The sequence below is a fragment of the Mesocricetus auratus genome, unplaced genomic scaffold (assembly GCF_017639785.1).
Source record: "Mesocricetus auratus isolate SY011 unplaced genomic scaffold, BCM_Maur_2.0 Super-Scaffold_100006, whole genome shotgun sequence".
Taxonomy (NCBI): domain Eukaryota; kingdom Metazoa; phylum Chordata; class Mammalia; order Rodentia; family Cricetidae; genus Mesocricetus; species Mesocricetus auratus.
Window position 1 is genome coordinate 23,153,197 of NW_024429190.1, and position 25,301 is coordinate 23,178,497.

A 25,301-nucleotide genomic window follows, 5' to 3' on the forward strand; every position below is an offset into this window, starting at 1 on the left:
ACCACACAGTGTCTTAGTTAAGGTTTCTGTCGCTGTGATAAATTACCATAACTCAGCAAAGGACTGGGAAGAAAAGGGTTTTTTTCATCTTAGAGCTTTTGGTCTATCAGGAGGGAAGTGAGGACAGAAACCTGGAGACATGAACAGAAGCAGAGACCTTGGAGTAACACTGCTTACTCGTGTCTCTGGCCTTTTCAGCTTGCTTTCTTACACCATTCAGGACTTCCTGCCCAAGGGTGGCACCACAAATAATAGGCTTGGTCCTCCCATATCAATCATCAATTTTATGGATATATTTTCTCAATTGATTCCCTCTTCCAAAATGATTCTAGTTTGTGTCAAGCTGACAAATCAGTAGCCAGCACAGTTAGCATATTATGAATTCATGGGAATAATAGTTGTTTGTAGCTTAGCTCATTGAATCAGAGTCATAGAATTCTTTATAAATTCTCCAGTTTTTACCTGACAAATGTAATTCTTTTAGAAAACTTTGCCCTACAAACTCCAAAATGTTTTTGTTGGCATCTAAGTTTATAACAGCAATCAGATATTGAACAATCAAGTGCTGGGTTTTATACATAGGTTTTGACTTTCTAATCTCTTATTTAAGGAGCGTGTTATTAACGATTGCCAATACACACTGGTAGCAATTCTTCAAACTAATAAGGGTATGCTTTGAGTTCTTTTGGCTTTCTTGTGGGTTTTGTTGATGATCTTTTGCTTCTAGTATATCGCTAGGCTATCTGTATGAGGTCTTGTTCTTTATCATAGTGAATACTGTTTATCTTGGATCTTCCATTTCAGAATAGAATCTACACTCACTGTGTGTGGTGGCATATGACTATACTAGCAGCATTCAGGAGACAGATCACCAGTTCAGGGCCAGCATGAGCTAGATAGCAAGACGGTCTCAAAAGGAAAGACACTCACACATACAAGAAAGAATAAGATTGTTTAACAGTTTACAGCTAAGAATTTCTGTGTTGGATTCTGTCTTCTCTAGAAAGAAAACTCATAGGCATTCTAGTGCAAGTAAAGTCAGGATAGTTCACTGTCACCAGTGAATAATGAAAAGCTTTTTTTGTTTCTCCTGGTCTTTCTTGACAAGGCTTCTTGAAGATGCTAGAGAAAATGTTTGATGACACACTACTCATTGTCTGTATTATGGCAAAAAAAAGGGAACAGAAAACTGAGCATTTGTGAGGACATCTCCATGTAGTATACAGAAATAGGCTGCCTCCACTGCCATTGTGTAACAGCTTTCAACACTGTTACCTGAGCACTCCAACACTAGATTCTCTTCTTTTTTCTTGCTAGTTCATTCCACTGCTTCCTGGCTTACCATGATATATTTACTTTCTCCACACATTCTGGTCATTACACTTTATGGGGGTGGGATTGCTGGACCTCTTTACAGTCTGTCTAAGCAAGGTAATGGAAGTAGAATGAGCCAGCCAGGGTTAACCAATGTTTGTTGTTTACCCATCTTTCATCCTCAGGGCAGAAGTTTGTCTTCTCTTACCTTTTTATCTCAGAAAATCTTTCCTCCGTTTAATACACAAAATGCCAGCATTGCTCATAGGAGCAAGATGAAGCTTATTTTATCCTTTTAAATGTCTTCTTAAACCATTATTGTCTTTGTCTTTCCTCACTATATCTACCAATAGACGGGAGAGTGAAAATTTGTAGTGAACTCCTCATCCTTTCTGTTGTAACTAGAGCTTTTATTGTCTATTGCTGCAAAACAAATAACTCAGAGTTAAGGTTAAAACATCAGCAATAAGTATTTACCTTATATAATTTCTAAAGGTTAGAATTGGGTAGCAACTTGATTATTTCTGGCTAAGGGTTTCATGAAGTAGCAGTCAAGAAGTTGGCTAATCCTACAGTCTGAAACAAAGGTTGAGGATGCCTTTCCGTATGGTTGGAAATTTAGTGTAAAGCTATTGGCAAAGAAAGAAAGAAAGAAAGAAAAAAAAAAACCTCAGTTCCTTGCTCTATGGACCACTCCACAGACCTGGTGTAGCCTTCTTACAGCATGATTGCTAGTGCTATGTCTGCCTACCCCTGCTGCCCATAGTGAATGGCACAGATCAGTGCAAACACCTCAGTGTCCTAGAGCCTAGCATTAGAAGTATCACACCAATGTTTCCACCATATGGCTCATGATAGTAAATATGAAGAGACAAGGACCAGAGGGAACCATTATGGATGCCGGTTACTCCAGGGGTCAAAGGCAGACTTATAAGTTCACATTTACTTCCACTCGTGAGTTTAAAGGGAGAGATAAACTGCTCACAGTGAGTATCAGCAGGGAGCAAATAGTCGAGTAGATATATAGAACGTGGAAAGAGTAAAGATTGCTGATCTGGCTAAGAAATAAATGACTTTACTTATAGAAGCAACCTCGCATCCCACTTTCAACTAAAATTCTTTGCTCTAGTTACTCACCTTTTCCAGCACCAGCCTCTGAGTTTTAAGAGAGAGGTTTTTATGGTCTTGTATAGCAAACAGAAAGTGCTTGTTGGAGATGTACAGAAAGCAAATGGTGGTGGCCAAACATGGAACGTTCTGTGCCAACTTTGTACCCTTTGCTGACTGTGCACTGGGAGGATGCACACTGTGAGGAAAGGCAAGTTCTCTATCCCTGTGGAAAGTATAGCCAGCTGGGAAAAGACAGACTGTATGCCAAAGCTATACATACAGCTATAGAAGTTGGAAGTACTGCAGAGGGGAAGATGTTTAGAAATACGGTAAATGGAAAGTTGTTTCGAATTTATATGTGGAATAAAGACAATTCTGATACGAGGCTGGAGCAGCAAAATGATGAAGAATTATTGGGAGGAAGTGTCGTTGCCTGAGAAAGCACACATGAGATTATCACCTCTGAAGAAATGAAAAATTGGTCCCAGCTTTTCGTTTAGGGCCACATGACACTGTTGGTGATAGCCCCACTGACTCAGTGTTGCCAGGCATGTGCTGTTCTTCGCTGGGGAATCAAACACTAACACACTGACATGCTTTCCTCAGTCTGAGCGCCTCTGACTGAACTGCTTTGTCCTTTCTGCGGTGTGTTCTCTCTGCAGACACTATTTCTAATGGCTGACTTGATTCTAGGCAACTGCTTTCCTTCCAGAGGAAGAATAAGAGTGGAATTTGAAGTGGCTAAAGAAAGTCATGCTTTGCCAAGTACAGTTCCATAACTTTGCAATTTTATATTTGCATATCTACTTAAAATAGTCTGTGATCTTTCTATGTTTGTGTGAGTCAGTTCATTCCTCTTTAAACAAAAGAACAAGACAGATCATTGTTAAGTCATCCTCCCTCCTGCCACCAACAGTTTGTACAAAAAAAAAAAAAAGGTCTTACTGTGGAAGATTTAAACGCAGTGCCCTTCCTCAAACTGTAAGAACACAAAATTGAATTCCAGCTCATAAAAATTGACTACAAGGAGAAGTACAGTTTGTGTAACAGTTCTGGAGATGATCAGTCTTGGCTGATTTTCCAGTGTTCCCTGAATAGTTCAAGAAACCACAGAAACAAGGACTTAGAATGGGATTTTATGTCTGAAGTACATGCTATGATTTTCATGTCCCCCCTTTCTTTTTTTAATCTTGACGTTTAATTATTTTTACTTTTATTGGAAATAGATTTTCTCACAAAATATATCCTGATTGTGGATTCCCCTCCCTCTAATTCCTCCAGGTCTTTCCCACCTCCCCTCCCCTCCCATCCAGATCCACCAGCTTTCTATCTCTCATTAGAAAACAGACGGACTTTTAATACAATAAATAGAATATGATACACTATGGTAAAACAAAACTAGCACATCATAGTTGGACAAGACAAACAGAAGGAGAAGAGTCCAAGAGTAGGTACAGGAATCACAGACCCACTCATCCACACACTCAGGAATCCCATAGAAACACTAAACTGGAAGCCATAATATGTCCACAGAGGCCATGCCCTTGTCTTAATGGTATTTAGATCTTCTGTAGTTGATCCTGCGGTACAATACCTTCACACTGATGGAACATAAATTTTGAATCCTTATATGCGCCGATTTTCACTTTATTATAAGATGATAGAGCAGTGTAGAATTTTTCTGTCTTGGTTTTGGGATGTCACAGCATTACTTGTTTCTCTTTTAGTTCCTGGATTACTATCAAGTACAGTGCTGTTCTGAAGCCTGTTGCACAGTTAACTTGCTTTTTCTTTTTGGGGCCTTTGTTTTTTAATGCCTGTAGTTCAGAAGTCCCATAATAATAATTTATTATAGGTTACACACATGCATACATGCTTCCCTCTATTTCTCTTGCTTTTTGAGTGGCATATTTGTTTGGATCCTCAAACAGCCTTCTTTACTTCATAGAAGTTTAGAGCTTGATTTCTTTTGTTAATTTCACCCCTTCTCCTATTGTGGGAATTAATTAAATGTTAAAACTCGTGCACTCATAATCTTCTGGTTTTAAAAAGCTGGTCCCTATTGTTTCAGTTCGTGTTTCTTTACTCTGGTGCTGGGATGGAGAAGAGAACAGCGTGCTGTCACTGTTTGACCAGTGAGCTCTTGAGAAGTTCACAGGTCACGTGACTAGTTTCAAGAGCATTTTCCGAACTTTGCTAATATGCCTTTTTAACAGTATTTGATCTTAGTTGTCTGGTGGATATTCTGTTATTTGAAGATTATTATAATTTATAGTGTTGCCTGTGCTTTCTCTGAGTCCTTTTTGTCTGCTTGTTTTGCTCTCGTGCTGAATGTTTTCATCAGATACAGAGATTGTTTACTACCCATACATACTTAGAAGTTACATAGTAAAGTGGAAATGGGAAGCTCTGTGCATGCAGCTAGGTGTACTACAAGAAGCTAATGGTATGAGATAGTGACAGTGTCTTTATCTGCACTGTTACTACAGTTAGGATTTTAGATATTTACAGTTTTCAATGAAAATACCGTACTTATTTCACAGGACATGTTTGGTTTTCTGACTACATATCTATATCTTGACTTATAAATTGAAAATATTGTCAAAAATGTAGTTACCAAATGTCAGCCAAGCTGCCTTGACATGTGCACAGAGCATTTGCCATAGCGTTGTATAAGGTGTGTAGGGTGAGGGATGGAATTACTCAGGGCCGGTAATGGCTACATTGTAAGTGGATTTTTGGAGCTTCATATAAAATCTTGAGATACAGAAGTAAACGTGAAGTGTAGATTGTGAGAAATACTGGATTAATAAACAGTGAGCACAATGCTTCATTGAAAGCACATAAGAATGTTAGCTGTCTTCAATTAAGAATGTATAGTTGTGGGTGTTAATATACCCCTACACAGATCACATATCAGCCTTACTTTTCCCTACAACCAGCATGTTTCAGCCATACTTTATGTTTGGACACCAGTAGCTTATTATTAATCATTACTAGCAATTGTCAACTGCAATTAAGTAGTAGACCTTGTTTGTTCTTGAGTTGGTGTTTTTAGCCACTGTGCCTTTTTGTGCCTTTTCTTTTTAATTGATCTAATGTTAATTCTAACCTAGGCTCTTTGTGATAATAATATGTGATATTTAGTTTTCTCTTTTAAAATGTTGGCAAAATGCATGACATTGTTCTTTAGCAATTTTCTCATTATTGATGAGGAACAAGTTAGAGTCATTAACATGATCCACAGAAGATACCTGAAATTGCTAAAAATAGCATCAAACTCTAGATAAACACTGTAACTCAGTAGTAGTTTGATTTACAAGATGGCGACAAAGTGATAAGTGGTGAGTAGCATATACAGCATGGAGACAGTAGACAAATTGGATAATGCATTTCCTGGGTGGGACAGAATGGTGTTGTGTGGGGATTTATGATACTGCTTAGAAGAGCACACAACTTAAAATTTACAAATTGTGTATTTCTGTAAGTTTCTCTTTAATGTTTTCATATCACAGTTAATTAGAACTGCAAATAGAGAAAAACCAATGATAAGAAAATGCTCCTGCTTTCATTAAATAAAATTGCTTTAAAGATGGGAGAAATTATCTTGGCAATGGTTAAAAAGCAATGATTTTAGTCTCTGATGTGTTTTGTTATCCTGTTAAGTTTGTTTCTGGTGTCCTCATACAGCAAGCACATCTTTAGGTAACTGCTTTTAGTTAAATTTTTATTTCACAGCATAGAATGAAATGATATATTCATTCAACAAGTAATTGAGGGTCTATTATATAACATTCTGTTATTGGTGATAGAAGTAAAGCAGACAGTAAAAGAAACGAAAGACCTGCTCTTGGATATCTTTTATTTTACAAAAGAGAATGATAAGAAACTCTTAATTTTAAAAATGTGATATAATGATGGTAGAAGAAGAAGGACGCTGCTGTTGGGAACAAGATGATGTGTAATGCATCTAACACTTAGAAGTCTGATTGTGGGGAGGGGTGCTATCGTTGGCAGAAATCAGAAGTAGAAACATCCTACAATAGAAGGACACCCTACACATTACAGAAACAGTGAAAAGACCAGAGTAGTCTCTGTAGAAGATGAGGTGCCAACTGCTTATTATAATGTATTCTGATACTTTGTCCAAACAAGAGATAGCTTGTTTTCAGTTGTCCTATTCCTAGTGTAACCAGTTGCTCAATATACAGCTAAATGGCCAACTTGAACTAAGGCTTGTGTGTGTGTGTGTGTGTGTGTGTGTGTGTGTGTGTGTGTGCGCGTGCGTGTGTGTGTGTGTGCGCGTGTGTGTGTGTGTGTATATAAATCATTACCTAAAACTTTGAGGTTTCAAAAGCCCACACCAGGCCCAGTGCCTCCTCTTCCTGCTCATCAGGATGTAGCTCTTAGCGGCTTCTCCAGCATCATGCCTGTGTACCTCCATGCTCCTTACCAAGATGATAATGAACTGACCTTCTGAAACCAAGCAAGCTCCCAGGTAAATGCTAGCTTTTGCAAGAGGTGCTTGGTCATGGTGTCTCTTTACATCAATGGAACAGTTCCTTTTCACGTTTCTGTAATCTGGAAAATCCTGTTTCTGCCTCCTGGAGCGTAAAAGTTCCTTAGTTTAGCCGTCCTCCTGAATCTCAGCAAGCAGCACAAAAGTAAGTCTTTCCCTTTGAAAGTATATTTTCCAAAAACTGTACATACCACTTTTATCCCCTGACCATAACTTACACAGTATGACAGAAACTGAGAAATGAATTTTTTTTGTGTTCTGGGCCTTTTCTTTCGTAAGAGAAATTGGGGTCTTCTTGTTGATAGGTAAGCATTAGTGTCAGTTTGTACACCACCAACCTTTAGACTAATATCGAGGAATTAGTTTCATACCAGGGTGGTTTTTTTTTTTACATACTTTTCTATTCAAGTTTAAGTATTTTACAGCCATCTAGGCATGCTTTTTCTTATATATCCTGTTATCTATAGGGAGTCCGTATCAAGGCAATATGTGAGAGAATTAAGCTAGTCAGGTTCGCATGCTGGCAGTCATTCCTACTGTTGATGAAACCTCAGGCAAGTGACCTAACCTTTCTTGTGATAAAGTATTTTCACATTAAAATGGAAAAAATAGCATCAAATTCAAGGGATGGTTACCATGAGTAAATAATTGGTAGTCAAGAACCTATAAACCCACAGATTATTTGCATATAGTAAACTCACATATAGTAAACCCATCATTACTTTCATTTTGCAGGTTCTTAGTAAAAGCAGTTTTGATTTAAGTAAAGCATAACTGTGGAAGTTAACTTACTAATTTATATTAACATTTTCACTGTAGTCGAGGATACGTGATTAGATAATTTGAACCTAAATTTGCTCATTTAATTGTGGAGTATTTTATTACAGTGATTTATTTTTGTGATGAGCTGTAGTATTTTAGTACACATATTCAAATATATACTCATTCACAAATATGTTTTTTTCTGTTGCCTTTTTAAAGTCCATTCAAGTGCCAAGATGTAAAAAAGATGGTTTTGCAATCAAAAGGAATAGTGAACCTATTAGAGAATAAATTTGTGTTGATGTAAAGTTACCTACTTTTAAGGTGGAAAAGACCTCAGGACAAAGGCTCTACTTACATAATGTAACATGCTTATAGGTCTGCATGCCTGGGTTTAGCTAAGTATTCCTTTGTGTTTTGTTTTGTGAGATATTGGACATAACATGATTCTTACCCCAGTGAACAAATGTTACTGAAGTTTCGTGTTTGTGCCTCTTTGACTACACCATAGGGAGGGAAGACTTATTTTCTATTTCTACTTTTTGTGCGCTGCATTCTGTCAGGACAAAAGAACTCAATAGTAATATAGGTTTCCACTTGAAGAAATTTACTGTTTTAAATATCATGTCAGAAAATATGCAGTTTCTGATGGATTTAAATTATTCTCTAAATTTGCTCAGCTGCAATAAAATGTTAGAAAAGTTCCAATTTCCCGATTAACTGTGCCTCCTTTAAAGCTTTGTGACTTGTTACTAAAATGCAGTTTAAAAAGCTATATTTCCTAGGTCTTTCTATTTTGTACCTTCTGTATATATTTTCCTGATTCCTACTCCCTAGACATAATTGTATGTTCTGGGGCTATGGAAGTTCATTTTGGTAACTAATGTCTTCTTTCATGAAACTTGGGAGTAAAAAGAGTTAGCAAATTGTCCTTTTAAGGAACAATCGCTTACTTTTCTTAACTGTATTGATTCAGACATCAAGATATGCCAGAGATCATATTGTACATGTTTATCTGTAAATCTCTATATCATTTATATGTGCATGTGTATGCTCATCCTTCTGATGTAGTGAATTTCATGTAGAATTATGGTCATTTTAAAGAGAAGCTATACAGAAGGTGCCTAGAATGCAATCCTAGTGCTAAATTTAAATGTAGCCTTAAAAATAAAGTATCAGAGCGTCAGACGTCAGAAAGCATTCCTGTCTGTTAATGAGCTGCAATAATGGTTATCCTTGCTGTTGACAGTAGCCAAGCAAATATTCTGTTGTGGAAACACTAGCTGAGCTACAGGGTGTTTTCAGCATACGAACTTTGTAGCATATATAATACTATTGTCAACAAATTTTGTAAATATGAAGTCTTTAAGAAGACCTACATAGAGCAGACATTTTGTTACTGTTTTCACAAGCCTTACTATTTTTGCTTTCTCTTCATAAATAATTTTTAAACTCTAAATGAAGTACTCTTATAATAATATTTTTTATAGTAGCCTAGGGCATCTTTGAACTTCTTTATTAACATGACAGTAAAACCACATTAACAGTATAAAAACCACCATTGAATTAAATTTTAAAAATTAGGTTTGTTTTCATTTTAAATTTTTAGTTATTCTTCATTTAGAAATTAAATCCATTTCCAAGTTCTATTTTTGACAGCAAAAATCTAGAGAAAAATTCAAGCTATTTGAGTACATTTTAAAATCTATGTATCATGTTTTCAGAACCACAGTACCCATGCTTTTACAATTCAGATAGAAGTAAATGTAGTTTTAATTGTTTTCAAATTACATTGTGATCTCATTGCATGGAACTAAAATGAACTTTTTCATTTTGTTTTAGGTTTCAAAGCTAATATACTTTGATTTGAGCTAAAGATAAACCTTTTAGCTTTAAAAACTATACAATGCTTAATATTTCTTCCTTTTTCTTCTTACCACTACCTTTTTTTCTTCTGAGATAGCTTCATGGTCTTTAAATTCTTTTTTTCCTTTTTTTTTCAAGGTCGTTTGAGCTATCCACATCCAGGAACTGACAATCTGTTGATGTTAAATGGTAAGTTTTACCAAACATGTTTCCATTTGGCTCATGTCAATGAAGATGATTAAATATGTATTCTCTGGAACCTTCCCCCCATATAGACAGTTTAATCATCTTGTTTTAAATAAAGCAGTGTTCAAGCATGGCTGTACTCACTTGTAGCCCCAGCTCAGAGGAATGCTTGAATGAGTATCACTTGGCCCATCAGATACAGTCCATCCTGGGCAGCAGAGTGAAGACCCATATTTTAAAAACATGAAGCGAAGCTGCAGGAATTAGGAGTTTGTATGTGTTGTCCCTGGGAAAAAAAGTCATTGTGAACTGCATTTGTGATGATATAATTCAGGAACCCCAACCTCAGGAGCAATCCTTGTTTGGATACTGGAGTTCTGTCTCAAGCTGTGACCTAAGACAAGAAAGTTTTGTTCTTAATTTCCTATTTCCTCTGTAGACTGGAGATAAAGATGTAAAGCTTCTAAGAATTAAATAAGATAAAGTTTGCAAAATACATAGACCCTTATACTCAGTGTGAGCACTTGTTTCAGGGAATATACTGGTGAATTTATAAATGTAGTAATCACACTGATTTAACTTATTCTAACTTTCCAGTTAGAAGTTCACCAGTCAGAAAAGAAAAACATTGAGTAAACTGTTTTTTCTTGACATTGGACAAACAGAAATATATTTATAGTCATAGAATGTAGTATAAACATGATCATAGGAGTGGAGAATGAGGGGGTGAGTCCTTTTCAGGAGTAATTTTGAATTAGAGGCAAGGAAAGTGAACACCTATAAATGATATAGGCTCAAAATCACATCATTATGTTGGCTTGGCACCTTTTCATTTAAAACTTTGTTAAAATAAGATGTAATGAAGGGGTGTAAGCAAATCTGAGCATGGGGTCACTGTGAAGTTAGGCCATGTGGGTGATGACTACAAAGACAGAAGGGTAGAAAGGAAGCCTTTTGCCTAAGGAGTGTCAGGTGAGACAGGATTTTGGGATGACAGAAAATATTGAGGCACAATGATAGGGTAGATGATGGGTTGATCACAGTCTGAGTATGATGCACTGACTTGCCAAACAGGTAGCAGCCTAGTCTAACCTAAACTGAGCACTGAGACTTTGAATAGAAAGATGATTCCAGAAACGTTATTAAGGGCCTCTTTATTCTAGTCCTTAGTTCTATGACTAACATGATGCTATTTAATTTAAAATAACAAAATACCTTATCATTAATGTTCTGTTCATTGGATGTGTGAAATATGATAGGCTTAGGTAACAATAAGCCATATATGGATTCACTTTCCTTAAATATTCTATGTGGGAAATAAAGTTAAATTACTTATTTATCTTAGCATCTGACAAATTCACTGAAAATTCCCATTTTTCATATATCAGAATACATTTGAAAGAAGGTACCCTGCAAACTGTGAGTTACATTATTCACAGCTCATCTTTGTTGTTGATTGGATAGTAGCCCAGATGATTATGTTAGAATGGCAGTCATATAAGCAAGGAACTTGGAAAGGCACAATAGTTTTGTAGCTTATTAATCAGTTGCTTTTGTAAATTGCCTAAAGTCCTGTAAATATTGACTAAATTATGCTTCTTCATAAAGAAGATATGAGAATGTTTTATTTCAGGTAGGTTACATCTAAAAGAAAATATATTTGTTTTATTATTTTTAAAATATGAGCACTCTTAATTGTCTGCATTTGAGGCCATAGTGCTTACTCGGTAAAGAAAGACAATCTGGGAATTTTTAACATTTTTAGCAAGGAACTAGGGAAGGAAAAAGTAAGTAATGACTCTAGGACATCAAAATGTATTCAGGTCAGAACAAGAGATTTGCTCCAAAAAGAAGCATGTCCTTTTTTATTCCCTGGAGACAAACAGTTAAGAGGTGAAACAAGAGTCATTTAATTGGGTACATCCGTGGGGAGAGGAAGTCTTAAAGAGTGAGACATCAAGGATACTGAATAAAGGTAGATAACAGCACTTGGTAAGGTGAAATTTTTTCTTTATCAAATGCAGTTTAACTGATTCTTAGAATATTATGTTTCCTGGAAACCAGAGAATTAAATGATACTAGTACAAGGCACTTCCTATATTAAATAGCTATTAGATATTACTGATTGATGAAGTGCAGCATCTTATGTCATAGATTGAACTCACTGTAGGGAAGTTGGTTAAGTAAGTTGCTTCACCATTACTTATTATTGTAAGCATAGCTGATACTGTTCACTTTAAAGATAAGTATTTAGAAGTACATTTTGCATCATCATGTTTTGTGGAGGTGAGTGGGTGGCATCATAGACTCTAAGGCTACCTTGCTTTTCTGTACTACCTGAAACAGCATACCTAACTTGCTGACTTCATTTCTTAATATCTAAAGCAGAGCACACTGCATGGTGCAGGTGATGATTGAGAAGAGTGAGTGAATTCATGCACGTATTTAGAACAGCTTCTGTGAATAACTATTAGCTCAGGAGAGTGAGTGAAAATCCATTCAAAAGATCATCAGGAGTGAGAATGGGACAGACAAGGAACTGGGTGATTAGTTCAGATAGCATAAGAGGAAGAGACTACCTGAGTGATATCTTCAGCTATTGCAAGGGTGTTGTGTATGATGTTGTTGCAAGAAATCAATAGGAAGAAGCTACATTAGAACCTAGACCCTTCTTCCATGGAGGACACGGGATAAATTTCAGTGATGTGTAGATATATTAAACAAATTCATAATTATTGCAGTTAAGGCCATTCTTGAGAAAATACATATAGCTGACAGAAATCAGTGATTACAGTGATACCAGATCTGCATGTCTTTAATGAAACATAGTACAATATAAATAATAGTAGTATAATGCCAATAAGATTAGAAAGGCCTTATAATTCCTCCTTAGGCATTGTAGTTAAAACTTTCAGATACAGGTTTAAATAAATCTGGGGATAGGAAGCCAAATAGGAGGGTGATCACACAGCATAGTACTAAGGAGAGCTGCTGCCCAACTCATGACTGAGTTTCTACTACTGAGGATACAGCACCACAGCCACATGGCTCATGGAGTTGTGTAGACTAAAAATTTTTTTAACAGAAAATGCCATATAAGGTGGAGCATAGGTCCATTAACTGTGGCACTCAGGAGGCAGAGTAGCAGATCTATCAGCTGGAGACCAGCCTGGTCTACATAGAAACTTTCATCCAGCCAGGACTGCATAGCGAGACCTGGCCTCAAAAGAAAAAAACAAAAAAACTAAAAGCCATATAAATGTAGCCACAGAGAGGCTCTAGTTTCTGAACAGATTGTGTTCCTCAGATAAGTTTGGAATCAAGTAGACTTGATGTAAAGACCGCTGTTATTATAAGTCACTGTTATGTGTCCATGTTGTGTGTTCATTGGCTTTTTAAGAAAGTTGCGCCGGGCGATGGTGGCGCACGCCTTTAATCCCAGCACTCGGGAGGCAGAGGCAGGCAGATCTCTGAGAGTTCGAGGCCGGGCTGGACCGACAGCCTCCAAAAACAATACAGAGAAACCCTGTCTCATAAAACCAAAAAAAAAAAAAAAAAAGAAAGTTGCATTATATGCAGATATAGACTGTTTAGAACCCAGTTTTAAATATTTAGATTGATACTTTGCTTACATTTCTAAGCGTATAAATCTAGCAATATAAAGTAAAGCCAATGCCAGAAATCTGTGTGTTTTCTGTAGTAGTAAAGTGTAAGGTTATGTATGTCAAGTGTTTGTCTCTTTTGGATTGAATTGCATTTTCCCCACTTTTCCCAAAGAAAATAACGTTTTTTTTTTTATTAGTACCTTTTAACAAAAGGGGAACCAACAGAGCAAATATCAGGTGAGGGGAAAGGTATTAGCAAACTAGTTTCAACTTAAACTTGCATTTAAAAACCATATATTCAGCCACTTATGTGATTAAGAACTTGTTTTATTTTTGGAGTGAAATGATAGGTATCTTTTAATTAAGTAAATGTACCCAAGGCTGGCATGGTGGTGCAAACCTGTCATCCTAGCACTTGGGAGGTAGAGGCAGGAGGATCAGGAATGTTTGATAATCCTTCACTACATAGTGAGTTTGAGACCGGCTAGGGCTAGAATAGACCCTGTCTAAAGAAAACAAGATCGTTATTGATCCTATGCTTCTAAAGACAGATGCTTCAAATCTACTTTATCAATATAGGAAACCAGGGAGAGTGAAGGGGGTGGATGAGGATGGGGGTTTTGAAAAGGACTGTTAACTTGGAACATAGGTATTTTTCTTTTTAGTTTTGCCTTGTTTATGTTGGAGAAATACTTACTTTAGTTTCTCACCAAGAGAACATTAACCTGTATTTCTAGCTGATTTTGTGTATTTTTCTTATGCTACCTTTTAGCTGAAGTAATTTAGCTACAGATCTGAGAACCAGTATTTAAAAACACAAAGTCCCTAAACAGAGTATAAAAAAATATTCTGTTTCCTTATTGTCACTGTGGATAGAACCTGAATAAGATCATTGGTAATTCTACCTGGTATTTTGCAGTCATTTGTGTCTTCAAAGTGCTTCAAAGTCTCCTTTATACATGAAGAGCATCGCCAATATATGCATACTTACGTGTGTGCATTAAATGTCCCTATATGTCAAAATAAGCAATTCTTGTTTATCTGTTTCTTCTTTATAATTTTAATAAAACAACTTAAAAAAGAATAAATTATTGCCCTGTCCCACTTTAAATCATTCTTATTTGGAGGTTCAGACTGTACAAAGAAGGCTTTTTAAAAACACAATATTCATGCTTACTGTCTTTTTGGTAGAAGTTCTTTACTATTCTGCTGCAGTTACACTGAAACAGACCCCACAACTCCACGTAGAAGCATCAGTAGAAATGCATGTGAAGACACATCAGTTTCAGTACAGTGGCATCAAATGGTTATTTCCATGCTAGGGTAGAAAATGTTTTGCACAGATTAGCTTTAATTTTAGTCTATTCTGTTTTACTTAATCATCTCCTCCCACCATGTATGCTAGTGTCAGGGTGTGGGGACTGTATGTGTGTCATATTGTCCCTGTGGAAGTCAGGGCGAGTGCTTCCAGGTTGTGTTCCCAGGATTTGCCTACATGGCAAATGCCTTTACCCACTGAGTATCACACTGGCCACACATCTGGTTTCAGTGATACAGAGACTTTGAACCTGACAGTTGTCCAAAAATAAGTAGAGTGGCTCTTTACAGGATTCTGAAATTCCTCTGATGTGAGATAATTGAGAAAATTTTCTAAATGATTATGTCCAAACCTAGGAATGGCATGAAACATAAAATGCTATAAGCGCATATGTGTTTTCACTATCTTAGTATGGAGTAGCCCCATCTGAGAGTGTAAAGGTTAAGAATATAAGCAGGATTGGTGTTGCATTACTAGGTCAGGAAACATTTGCCACATTCCACATTCCAACTTCATTACAATTTATGGTTTGAAAATAGTTTGATTTGTTTTATGGATCTTTGATCTCTGAAACATTATTGAAATTCTCCAAAGTAAACTTGATTAGTTTTATTGCCCCACCCCTAGGAAAAACAAAAAACCCAACTCCTGAGACATTGCTGTGCAATGTTTTGGGGCCTGTTGGTCACTAGAGGATTTAATGTAATGGTTAAGAATTAAGGAATTTCATTCTTCTTCACTTAATAACACTCTTTAGAAAAATTTTCAACCTGGTTTTCTACAGTTAGTTTCCCATTTGGATGAAAATATTTTAAAAGCCTTTTTACATCTTAAGAATTGATAATAAAATTTTAAAATGGTCTACTTTTACCATCACCCTAAACCAACACATATGTTAGGTAAGATGTGAAGAAAATCTGTAGACTTGGAGTACATTTGCACTCAAGAACAGATGGAGTGTACACTGTAATGGCAGAGAAGAAGCTGGTTAGTTTGCTTACAAGAGTGATAGATGCCTTATGTTTATTGACGTATTTCTTGGAAGTAGAAATGACTAGGGCTGACATGTTTGCCTTCCCTATCATTACAGGAGAATTATGCCATTTTGGCTTGTACTAGCTATTCTTTGTAATAAAGCCTTACTATAAAGTTCAAGATATATTTTTTGAACTTTACAGAACACAGTACATACTTAGTATGTGAAATGCATCTTTTGACCTTTAAGTTTTATAGTTTAGAGAGGATATTTCTGGCAATTTCTGATACAAATTGTAAATTGAAATTTCTTTCATGTGGAATTTTTCTTGCTTCCCCACTCTATAAGCATGAATTAATACTTCAGTCTTATAGCATTCATTTTATTTTGTTGATTGCTTGCTTCATATAAATTGTCAGGTAAAACACTCATTGTGTCCACTGATTGAAGGTAAAGGTTTTTCTCAACACTGGTAACTTCTTATAAAGGAGAAATCTTATTCATAAACCATCCATGGGAATGATGTAAACTACCAGTTCCTTTCTACTTTGTATCGTTAGTGTTTATCATTCTAGGTTGGTAGTAATTTTAATTTGCACTAGAATTCCTTTAACCCAGAGGCAGACACATAGTCCGTAGCTCTTATAAAATATGTCAGGAGACTAGAAAGTATCATTTGTAGCAGTCTCTTACTGTTTCCCTAAGCAACTGTGAGTTTAGCTTTGATTACAAGGACTTAGAGTCATATCTCAGTGATGTGATTCTTCTTAACAGTCTACATCTTCTGGTACTACCTGATCAGGGTATGGTACAGCATATGGATTCTACAGAGGTGGTGGGCAATATATACCAAACAACATTTTATCAAAATAAGAAGAATAGGAATTTAATTCAAGATAGTTTTCATTCATTGAGAAAGGTATTTGGGAGCTACTTATCTGTAAATTGTTACATCTTTCTGTCATGAATAGATGATACAAATACTTGTGGATGACTCAGATGGCATGTGTATGAAATACTTGTAAAAGTATATCTGACATGTATCACATGTATGTCTGTATATATGTGTATGTATAAGTTCTTTATAAATGATAAAATATGCAAATTTTAAGTGCTGACATCATAATGTCTTAAAATACAATTTCTAAATGCCCACATAACTTCTCATATCACGGATATTTGTATGTGTGGGCTTATTTTTAGTTCTAACATTTTATAATTTGTCCTTTGTTTACATGCAGCAAGGAGTTATGGGCGAAGACGAGGTAATTCATTTCTGTTTGCTATAGTTCATCTGTTTCTAATTCAGCTGTATTGATCAATGTCATAATTACTGATTTCAGAATTCTTTATGTAATGTCTGAAAGCTCATAGAGGAATCACACATTGGTGTTAGCACTTACCAACTTTCAAATTCTAACTCTTAACCACAAAGGTATATTTTCATACTAATAGTTATTAAATAAAATGTGTCCTTCTTAAACTGTCCAAATTTTTAACTCTTATTAAAAATTATATCTGTATCTTCTAAAATAAGGCTGTTTTTAGTCTGCTTAAGAAATGTTTTTTAGTATTAACCAGAGTGACATGTGATGTGATTTTTCTACTCTATAACCAATTGTTATCAATCATCATGATTTTTGTTTGTCTCAGTTGGAAATGACACCTGTGTAAGTAGATTGACAGAAACCATGTAGCTGATGTTTCTGTGAAGCTGTGATCCTTTCAGGCCCTTTGTCTAAGCTGCATACCACTGTCCCTTCCCACTTCCTCCATTACAGCAGAATTTCCTTGAGCTTTCCTATCATGAGACAAGGCTTTGTGGTGTGGTGTTACTATTGAACTCCCTCAGAACACAGGAACACCTTTGTGGCTGAAAACTTGCAGCTCCCTTTTCCATGTGCAGAAATCAAATGGGAGAGAAGCTAGTCCAAGAAGAAGCAAAATTACATGAGTAGAGTTGTGGACAGTACCTCATGCTTTACAGTTCTGCACACTGAATAAAAAGTGTTGGCCAAAAAAAAAGTGTTTTCCTTCCCCTCTAGAATTTCCCTGAAACCAAGGAAGATAGACAGTAACAGGTAGCTGTGTCCTTGGTTGTATTTACATGTGTGTGACAGTGTCCTCATCTGTTGAGTATGTTCCCCCAAAACACACAAGCAAAACCAGTTACTGCCACTGCCAACCAAGGCTAGTACTGTCTGTTCTTAAGCAGTAGCTCTGATTCCACATTTCAGCTTAACCTTCTCGCTGGAGTCTTAACTCTCCAAATACTCCACTGAATCTTTGGGTTCTTCACTTTTCTAAAAAACAGGAAAAGAGTGAGGCTGAGTTACTTTCTAAAGACTGTTATTAGTGATCTGAGAAGAGAGTGGGGAGGTTACAGTGTTTGTACCTATTTTCAGATCTGTGATCCAGCTTACTTCACAGGCAAGTGTGGAATTATGATTCTCTTGAAAATAACTATTTACCAATCTGGAATTTTTCAGTAATTATAAAAGGATAGAGCATATCAGAACTCCTTTCATGTCCGACACCATTTATCTTTTTTTAGTAACTTGTATTAAGTCAGTTGGGAATACTCTGGTATAAATACAATGTGCTAAATTTTTAAGAGCAATATATCAGTCAGTGATTTTCTTATTATAGCCCAGCTCAGTAACTGCAGATTGTGACACAAAGAAGAAAAACAGACATTTAGTTCCTTGCTGCTCAGATAGAGACTTGTTACCTGCCTAGCTGTGTCTTCCCTCGGGAGCTGTAAAGAGAAGTGCTCCATTCCAGAGCCACCTAGGCATGTAGGTGTAAGGCTCCGTGCCCTTTCCTTGTCCTGAACTGGTGGCTTCTCCACACAAGCGGTGCAGTGGAAGGTGCAGCCCTGCTCCCCAGTTGTACAGCACAGCTCTAGTAGAGTTGTAGTTGTTCTCAGTTCATAAATCTGCTGCTCCAGTTTCGGTTTGATCGATCAGATGAGAAAGGGTAGTCTTGAAATCTAACACCTGTGAGATTTTATTTCAATCTGGCAGTACCTTAGCTTGGTAAGTAATAGAAGTGTTTTACAAGGAAAAACCTGCATACCAGAAGAACGGTTCAGAAAGGAGTAGAGATGCTTGCCTAGCTGTCTTTCTATTTTTCTCTTCATTTTCCCCTCATGCTGACACAGTACCATCTCCAAACCTAGCCAACCAGGAATCCCCTATTATGAACTTATACTGTGGATTTGATGGGCTAGTGAAATGGTGTGTGTTCATTTTTGTTCTTTTGTTAGAATAAATAGAGCTTCTCTGTTCCTGAGGGATGTGTCAGAATGAGTTGGCACAATTGGCCAAAACTAAGTCTTGGCTGGCCCCAGTGCACTGGGGTGGAACAGCATCAAATGTCAGAAGGCAGTCTGGCTTCCAGTGGCCAGCTGACTCTAGAAAAAGCTGTCTTCTTTCCTTCCACCTTGGATTGACCTTTCGGTGTAGCATAGAGCAGCACTTTTTGTTTTAAAGACTTCCCACTTCACTATAGTTAAATTAAATTACTGCCAAAATCCCTTTGATATATTTCCAGTTCAAAGAATGTCAATAAGAACTTTAAATCAAGCTGGCTGTAGATAATGATTTATGAAATAAACTATAGAGATGATCAAAGTATAATTATACCAAAAGCAATTGAGCGAAACCAAGATTCCTCCCTGTGAATGTCAGGAGCCTGGGGCCATGGGATGCCCCGCAGCATTCTGAAAGAGCAGGGCACATGGAAGCTCCTTGGCAGCAGGAAAACTTTCTTTTGGAGTGCTGTTCTGTTCAGTGTTTGTTCCATCCTGTCTGAGAATGAACAAGCTGGTCTGAGATGGAATAGGGTCAGGATTGTGCTGAGAGGTGTGTAGGACTATTTAAGCTTTGTCACACAGAGTTTTCAATTCTGTGTCACAATCCCTTTTTTTTTTTTTTTTTTGGTTTTTCGAGACAGGGTTTCTCTGTATTGTTTTGGAGCCTGTCCTGGAACTCACTCGGTGGACCCGGCTGGTCTCGAACTCACAGTGATCCGCCTGTCTCTGCCTCCCGAGTGCTGGGATTAAAGGCGTACGCCACCAATACCTGGCCAATCCCTCCTTTTTATTATTAATTAAATTTATTCATTTATTTTACATCGAGCCTACAGTTCCCCTTCCTTTCCCCCATTCCCTCCCCACACCTCTTTCCATCCCCAATGCAGTTCTCCTCTGTTTCTGTTCAGAAAGTGGCAGGCCTCCCATGGGTGTCAACAAAGTATGGCATATTAAGTTGAGGTATGACTAAGCTCCTCCCCTTGTATTAAGATGGTTCAAAGCAATCCAGTATGAGGAATAGGTTTCTGGAAGCCACCCAAAGTGTTAAAACAATCCCTCCTTCTAATAGAGGAATAATAACTATTGTTTTCCAGAAAAAAGTTTTAAAAAACATATACGGTAGTTTGAACAATAGAAATAAAGAACTTATTTTAATTAATGTACTAAGCCTCAGGAAGCAAAAATTTTTCTTTTAGAAATTAAACCCAAAGTTGGTAAGTTGCTATGGAATGAGAAGACAGGAGAAATAATTTTAGAGGGAGCAAGTTTTGGAAGTTGCTGAGGTTTGGTATGTTCACAGTGTATAGCCATTTAGATTTATATGCCACTATATAGAGAGTTACTAATAGTTTAATATAGAAAGTTATGGGACACTCTCTAAAAATCAAAGATCTTGCTTAGAGTCGATCTGTAAATTCATTGATTTGTACAAACATTTCCCCTCCCATATCTCCTCAGTGATACGTTCAGAAATGTTTATTCTTAAATTCCAGAATAAATGAAAAATCATTTAAAATCTGGGGTGTGTTAGCAAAGTGTCAGTATCAGCTTCCCCTGACATATGTTCGTATGTGTTGCACATGCTGTCCACACAGGTGGATGAGATGGGGGCGGGGGATGTGGCCATCAACATTGATACCAGCATCATTGTTCATCCAGCAGCTTGCACTTTCCTAATAAGAATAATAAACTTGGAATATCTTTTCATGTACTTATTTTTAAATCAGTGATATGCTCTGTTAATTACTCTTTCAAGTGAGTATTAAAATTGTTTTTATGACTTTTTTAAAGAAAGCTATCATTTTCTAGAAGTGAAGATTCTCATGAGTATGGCTAGTATGTGAAATGTTTTAGCCATTGTGTTGCATCCTTGTTCATCTGTACTTTAGTTAATGGATTATACAATATGTGCATAGTTACAGTAAGCACAGTACTCAGTTACTGATTGACACTTAGTATTGTTTCAGTGCATTGCCATGGAAGTGTGTGTACCACCTTATACTTCAGAAAAATCTTAACTTGCCTCTTATTCCTGTTTAGATTCTAAGTATTTATGACCTGTGTTTTTTCCCCAAGACAGAAGACTTGTTTAGTGTATTTATGGACTGCTAATTTTGTGTAAAATACTTCAAAATGACACTGCAAAATATTAGCATGTCTAAATTTAGTCTAGCATTTGGATTAGTCATTTTTAATTCTCTTAAAATCTAGGCAGTTGCTTCCCTACTCATCTTATTCTTTTTAAAATGTAGAATTATTCAATTAAAGTAGGATGAGTTGAGCAATTAATTCACAACTTATGAATTTTTGTGGATATTGTTGGTCATTTTATCGAGGGGAAAAAGGAAGGAAGGATGAGGAGGGAGGGAGGGAGAGATCAGGCAAGGTGATTATCCTTTATCTGAAAATTCAAATTTTAAGAAATAGCAAAACAAAACCAGGTGTTGGTGCATACTTTTAATCCCAGTACTGGGGAGGCAAAGGCAGGCAGATTTCTGTGAGTTCAAGACTACCCTGGTCTATGGAGTGAATGCCAGGATAGGATCCAAAGCTACACAGAGAAACCTTCTCGAAAAACCAAAAAAAGAAAAAAAGAAAAAGAAGAAATAGCAAAATAAGGACCATTTCTAGCCCAGGTGTTTCAGAGAAAGGATATTTGACCTACAATTTCATGTTGAAGAATTGTTTACATTGATCACAAAGAAAGCTTATTTCTCTGATAACAGAGGAAATTTAGAAATTTAAATTATTACTCAGCATGGGTCTCTTTCACAGCATCTTATTTCAATTGAAAACATCTGTGAAGTAGTTCCTGTTTTCTGTAGGTTCCTGTTGTTAGAGCCTATACATTTTACACATTTTTATATACTTATATCCAACATATATCTAGTTAGTGTCCACAGCAAACACAGTTCTTACCACAAAAAGAAGAATAGTTCATTTGGGAACCAAATTGAATGGCCACAGTCCGGGAACACTGGTTCAGATTGCCTCAACTGCTAAGTTCCAGTGTGGAAGACTTTAATTGGCTTTTGTCATCAGGGAACTAAAGAAAGTCAAATAAACTAGTGATAATAGTCAGGCAGTGGTACCTTGCAGGGGTGCAGGGAAGTTTAAAGAATTAAAAGTAGAAGGAAAATAGCCAGGACCACATGGCCTGAACAAGCACTTAGTGGGGACAGAAGCTGCAGAGAAAGAGTTAAGGAAGTCCCAAGTACCAGAAAAAGCATTGGGAAAATAGGAAAAAATGAAATAGTTACCACCTTTGAATCTGCATAAAGGGTGCTAGGGGAAAAAGATTCTGGGAAAGAGAAGTTTATTATCTCATTAAAAGGTTGGTTATTTGCTTTAGTGTGGCTTGAAGTAAATTCCACCTTCTGAGGGGAGGGATTCAGCCAGGTTTTGCAACTGGGTTAGCTTGTTTATATTTGGTGTAGATAAGAGAATTAGGTCTCCACCCAGGTCAGATATTCCATCTTCTTGACCAGAAGAAACTTGTTTTTCTTAATGGGCCTATACTGTTGCTGTGTCAATGGGCATGTTACAGCATGTCTGCCATAGGTCTCAGATCTGCCTGATGCTTAGCATTAGCTTAGGGGTTCGTGGAAGCTATTCTAACTCCCCATGCTCATTCAGTCAGCTTTGTAGAATCTTTAGCATGATGTGACTTTTTTTCTCCTGATGGCTCCATTTTAGACTGGCTTGCTTATTGTCCCAGGTATTTAACTCACCTCTTCTTCCCCATCCAATTTTCCATAAGATGCCATGTTCCTAATTTTCTTTATTTATATCACAACACCGTGGGTCACATATTTCAAGATGGTAACACGTTGACCATATTTTATCTAAGTATTTATTTTTAGATAAATGTTATTAGAGTGTACACTTGTCTTCATTCTAAAACTATATCCTTGATTTAATATTCAAAGAACATCTTGTCTGCATTGATACCCCTTTCCCTTCTCTAATCTGTTTATGAAGACTAGACTTCATTTGATGTCTGACTGCATGTGACACTCACCCAGCTTCTTGAAAATTGCTACCGTTAAATGTCGGGACACCTCAAACATATTTTCCTTTCTTGAAATTATCATTTTGTTTAGCTGTTACTTTTTCTTTTTCCCTCCTGACCTATCTCCAATGCTTCTGTCATAGTGTTGTCTGGGCTTCTCACGTTATCATCCTTCCTGAGGTGCAAGTTCTATGCCTGTGTTTATCAAGGGGCTGCCCTCCTCATTGCTCTGGAATTTTCATCACTGATAATTGTAAATCATTTTCTTGGAAAGATGTTTACTTGAAAGTTCACTTTCTTTTCTCCACCCTGTTTCTCCCTTCTCCCATGCATCTGTTCTGAGCACCCAGTCAGCACTTGTAGCTTTTGTGTGTGGTTTTCCTTGTACCTTTGTCTGACATTTACTTCTTTATATTTAGTCAACATGTGACTTGGTTGGCTCCTTCTTTTCCATTGTTGCTTCTCTTTCATTCCTCATCCTTGTTTTCCTGCCTTCCTTGTAGTTTGGAGCTTTCCCTAATCTCTGTTGTTAATTTGTCTTCCTTAGTCCTCAGACATAGGAAGTTACATTTTTTTTTCTGGGGCTCCTGCAACCAGATGTTTTGTTTGTTGGTTTTGATTTTTCTACCTACTCAATAAAATGTCTTCTTTTGAGGGCTTTCATTTTATGCTGTCTGGCATGTTTTAGTGAGATTCAAGAACTCACCACGGTATTCAGTACACTATTGCTTTCGTCTAGTCTTTTGAGGTTTCTTAGAGATATATGCCACCCTTCCATGTATAGATCTTGCCTTACCTGTGTGTACTTTTCTTGGGGGGGGGGGAGGATACTATATTTTGTTGGATTGTTTTATTTTGTGTGAGTATTCAGGGCATCAATATTACTTAACAAGACTGAATAAAGAGTGGATGCAAATAGGAACTAGAATTCTAAGATGCTGTTCTATACCTTCCACATATGCCTAAGCCTCCTCTACACAGTCATTTGATTGTCACATGTGATAAATTATTTCAAGACCTTATAGAGAAGTATGGCTTGCTGCTTACCGTAGCATCTTAAGTGCTTTCTTAGAGTTTTCTGTTTGTTTCCTACATGATGCCCTCTTATCTATTTAACTTATTCTGTTTCCTTTTTACCACCAGTTTCTGAAGAATTCAGCTATGTATTCTGACCTATTTCCTATATATTAGGCTCTTGCTTCGAGCCACAAACATTTGAAATCAGCTAGTAGAGTTATTGTTTCTTTTGTGCTGTAGTTATTGCATGTGACTACTTCTTTCCCTTTTGTTACTAGGAATTGAACTTGGAGACTCATCTATGCTAGACAAGCATCTATCTGTTCCTGACCCACTTCCTGAGCTCAATGGCTGTTTATTTCTAGGTCATACTTGCAGTCCCTTGTCTCTTGAACCTTGACATTCTACTATCTATTTCCATTCATTTTTATGACACTATAAGCTTAGTGTCCAACACTTTAAATTTGACATCTGTATGCTTGCCTTTGTTATATCATTTTTAATATAAGAGGTTAAGTGTATACTTGTCCTTATATTTTAGGTCGATCTTCCCTGTTTCCAATAGATGATAGTTTGTTGGACGATGGTCACAGTGATCAAGTTGGTGTTTTAAATTCGCCCACATGTTATTCAGCTCACCAAAATGGAGAACGAATAGAACGTTTCTCTCGAAAGGTTTTTGTTGGTGGGCTTCCTCCAGATATTGATGAAGGTAAGGTCATCCTGCCATAAAAGCAAAACATAGTAAAAAATTAGTTTTTGAGCTGTTGAAGTGTTTCAACAAGCATTTTAACAAATACTTTTTCAGGTTCTAGTGTTTTATCATATGCATATCATTACTGTGAGCATTTTTATAAAGGTCTCCATGTTCTCGCTCATATCCTAATGCTGATTGCAGAACACACATGACAATATTTATGTGACCATAACACATGTATGACACTCCAGTGCATATATACACAGTACAATAAATGGAACCAGCTATGAATCTCTGTCTGCAGTGTGCAAAAATCAAAAGTTAAATTTCTTTTAAATTTATCAATTTACTTAAAGATACTGAAACACAGTATAAAATCCAATAAGGAAATAGAAATAAAACAGGAAATTAGTACCATGCAAATATTAATAAATAAAGGTAAAGGTTAAAAATATTTAAATCATAATGTCATAAGAAATCCACCCATTCATTAATAGCCTACAGAGAAGATATTGCTACATTTGGAGAATTTTTTTCAGTTATGGTTCATATATCTGCAAATGTATTTTGCATATTCATCAGCTTAACACAGAGTATATCATT

At 36.6% G+C, this 25,301-nt stretch overlaps 1 protein-coding gene across 6 annotated transcripts in view; it reads left to right on the forward strand.

Moving 5' to 3' along the window:
* Cpeb2 (cytoplasmic polyadenylation element binding protein 2) overlaps window positions 1–25,301 on the forward strand; it is a 50,417-nt gene that overhangs the window by 12,014 nt on the left and 13,102 nt on the right. For 4 of the 6 annotated variants that reach the window (XM_021226429.2, XM_021226431.2, XM_021226433.2 and 1 more), the window contains 3 exons: window positions 9,710–9,760; window positions 16,898–16,921; window positions 24,543–24,713. In XM_021226429.2, coding sequence (XP_021082088.2) covers window positions 9,710–9,760; window positions 16,898–16,921; window positions 24,543–24,713 — 246 coding nt within the window. The remainder of the gene's footprint in view (window positions 1–9,709; window positions 9,761–16,897; window positions 16,922–24,542; window positions 24,714–25,301) is intronic. The other 2 variants (XM_021226432.2, XM_021226430.2) reach the window with 1 other exon arrangement.